The sequence below is a fragment of the Geospiza fortis genome, unplaced genomic scaffold (genome assembly GCF_000277835.1).
Source record: "Geospiza fortis unplaced genomic scaffold, GeoFor_1.0 scaffold23, whole genome shotgun sequence".
NCBI classification, from domain to species: Eukaryota; Metazoa; Chordata; class Aves; order Passeriformes; family Thraupidae; genus Geospiza; species Geospiza fortis.
In genome coordinates this window covers 11854333-11857611 of record NW_005054303.1, presented here as the reverse complement: position 1 = coordinate 11857611, position 3279 = coordinate 11854333, and the positions used below count along the sequence as shown (strand labels likewise).

The window sequence follows — 3279 nt, the reverse complement described above, 5'->3', positions numbered from 1 at the left end:
CCCCAGGGCTGCTGCTGCTGCTGCTGCTGCTGGGGCAGTGAGACAGGCCTTGCTGCCTGCATGCTGTCTGTGGTCCTGTGCTTCCTGTGCCCAGATCCCTGAGGATCCTGTTCTCTATCCAGCAACCAGCAGTTCCCTCCCTCCCCGCCCCACTCACAGCCTTCTCTCCCTCCTCCTGCAGACCATGGGTCCCCTGGTATTCCTTTTAATGCTCTTGAAAAGCCTCACCCAGTACCCACAGCCCGTGGCTGAGGGATTGGATGAGGAAACACGTCTGCGCATGGAAGTGCGTGAAAAACACCTGGAATGGGAGAGGCTTCAGCTGGAGCAGGAGGTGGAGCAGCATAGCCAAAAGCAGGTGCAGCTCTTGCAGCTCTTAGCTGTTGCTGTGCTTCTGGTCTACATCGTGGTCCTGGGGTTTATTGGGTGGCAAAGCTTCCTGAGGAGAGAGGAGGATGAAGAAGAAAACCGTGGTGCAAATGAAGAGGAAGCGGGCAATGTTGCTGCAAATGAAGAAGACAATGTTGGAAATGAAGCTGTCAATGAGGCTGAAATTGCAGCAAACAACGCTGTTGCAATTGCAGTCCAAGAAGAAGATGATTTTGACGATCGTGTTGGACGAGTTATAATGCAACGCATCCAGTGGCCTGTACAGGACCTGCAGAGAGGCTGTCAGTGGACAATGAACCTGATGGACAACTACAGCCTTTACTTTTGCCACGTCTTGTCAAACAGTTTCTACCCAGTGCTGCAACGAGCCATCGGGGTGGGCAGTGCCTTTGAAGGCTGGAGTCCGCGTGAGCAGGATGTGGTGTACCGCGTGCTCATCCCCATGACTCCTCCCCGAGGCCACAGCTTCCACCTGGAGCTGGACAGTGCAGGGCAGAGGCACGTGAGGAACTTCCGTGTCCGCGTGCAGCTGGAGTGCACCTGCACCAGGGAGCAGCAGGCTGAGAACATGCTGTGCTTCCTGCACCACCCCGAGGAGGAGCTGAGGAGGAATCAGGGTCCCAGCCTCCTGCACACCCTGTGCACCGGCTCCTACCTGGACGTGCAGAAAACTGCTCGCTGGTTCTACCAGCTGGTGAGAGCAATCTGGCCAGCTTTGCCTCAGTCACACAACTGGCACTTAGTGCTGCTTCCCTCCACACGTTCCTGCCAATTCAAGGTGACCAACAGCAGGGAAAGCTTCAGGATTGAGATGCTCTTTGGGGTGCGGAGAGATGACTCAGCCGTCTTTGTCAGCAGCCAGACCAGAGAGGCCCACACAGCAAACACAATCTGGCCTGAGTCTTACGCTGTGGCAGAGGTTGAGTTCTTCAAGCACATTGCCAGGCAGGCCCCTCCTGACAGCTTGCACCTCAAATGCCTGCAGTTCTTCACCCGACTTCCGCTGGGCTTCGGCTTTTCCACCTACACCATGAAGACCATCGTCATGCACCTGCTCAATGTCATGCCCGTCTCATTGTGGCGCAGGAGAGATCTCCTGGAACGACTGCAGGATATCATCGACAGCCTGCGCTTATGTGTGCAAGCAAAACGCCTCAACCACTTCATTGTGGGCAACCAGAGGCTCCCTCAGGACATCCATTTACCTGCAGATGTTCAAACGGGTGGGACATACAATCTCCTCCTTCGCCTGGCGCAGGAGCCGGATGCCCACGCCCAGGCCATACATGAGTACCAGGTCCTGAAAAAGTGGTACAAAAGAATCCTTCTTGCTGAAGATTGACCCAATGAAGGGGAGGAGTCATGGCTATGAGCACAGAGCTGTGCTTGTGCTGTTCACGGCTGGCAGCAGAGAACCACCTTGCAGTCCAAATTTGGTGCTTAAAGGAGAAGAGGATGCGTGCAAAGGCTCTGGCGAAGGTCCCACCATCTGTCCTGCAGCTTCAGCAGGTGGAGGGCCACGGGAGGTTTTATTCTACGTCTTTGTATCATTTCATTTTCCAAAAAAGCACCCAGACCGCTTCAGCCCTGCTTACCAACACTCCCACTCCTGAAAAAGCAGATGAACACGTGTTGTACATGCAGGGCCAAAGTCTCCAAAGTCCACTTGCAACATGCAGTTTTTCAGGCCTTTGAGAAGGACCAAAGTTTTGGGCATGAAAGAAGTGGGACTGTGGGACAGAAGAAATGAAAAGAAACTGGGAAAAAGGACCAAGAAGAAAAATCAGTGCTGCTGGATTGGGATGAGTCAATGGATGGAGTCTCTCCTTGTTCCTGGAAGGGAAACCTTGACGTCAGCATTGGAACACCGGTGTTGGAGCTGACCTGAAATTTTGTATATAGAGGAATCTAGATTTCTATTTCATGGATATATATATTGTGTATTTCTATTATAGACTACAATATTTATAAATGATAGATACTAGTAAACTACATAAAACAAAACAAAATGGTAATATGAATATTATAAAATTTACAAAATATGTAGTTATGATGTCATGATAGAAAGTAATTTTACAGAATTGAATATTTAATTACGTGTGAATGCTAACAATAGAGTGCATATTTAGTTCAACTATCTGTTGTGACACATATTGTTGCTGTTAGTATGTTTATGTCTGGAAGGTGTTCCATAAAAGAGATATATTCATAACATATATAGGATACATATGATATAAACATGATGTATAAATTATTTTTGAATATAACTGTATAATATAGTATACACAGCATGCCTATAATATGTTACATTATCGATATAATTTTATATACATGTAAAGCCATATCTAGTGTCTCTATCTGTTGTGACCCATATTCATGCTTTATAGTCAGTGCATTTATGAGTTGCGAGCTGGAAAACGCTTTGCTCTTGTTTCAATAAAATGCAATTTTGCAGAATCTGGAGTGTGCTAGACTTTATTGATCTCAGCCAGGCCTGTAGTGGTGGTAAATGTCACACACTGTGAATCTGGGATCTTGAACAGACTCCTTGAACTCAACCAAACTGAGAGTGCTGAATTGGCTCTAAACAGAAATTAAGCCAAGCTGCCCCCAGCTGCTCACATCACAGAATCCCAGAATGGCTTGGCTTGGAAAGGTCCTTACAAATTGTCTTGTTCCAGCCCTGCTGCCAAGGGCAGGGACACCTTCCGCTAGGCCAGGTTGTCCCAATGCCCATCCAAGCTGCCCTGGAACATGGCCAGGGATGGGGCAGCCATATCTCCTCTGGCAGCGTGGGCCCGGCCTCAGCAGCCTCCGAGGCCAGAATTCCTTGCCCATCTCCAGCCTAAGGCCGCCCTGTGTCACTGGGAAGCCACTGTCCCTGCATGC

General features: G+C 49.3%; 1 protein-coding gene across 1 annotated transcript; it reads left to right on the top strand.

Moving 5' to 3' along the window:
• Positions 1 to 184: 184 nt before the first annotated feature.
• On the top strand, positions 185 to 1732 carry LOC102042174 (inositol 1,4,5-trisphosphate receptor-interacting protein-like 1). The gene has a single exon (XM_005418034.1). The coding sequence runs from the start codon at positions 185 to 187 to the stop codon at positions 1730 to 1732; it is 1548 nt and encodes a 515-aa protein (XP_005418091.1).
• Positions 1733 to 3279: the final 1547 nt, after the last annotated feature.

What these genes read in the sequence shown, in the direction of transcription:
- LOC102042174 (XM_005418034.1), top strand. Translation starts at nt 185, where the DNA reads ATGGGTCCCCTGGTATTCCTTTTAATGCTCTTGAAAAGCCTCACCCAG.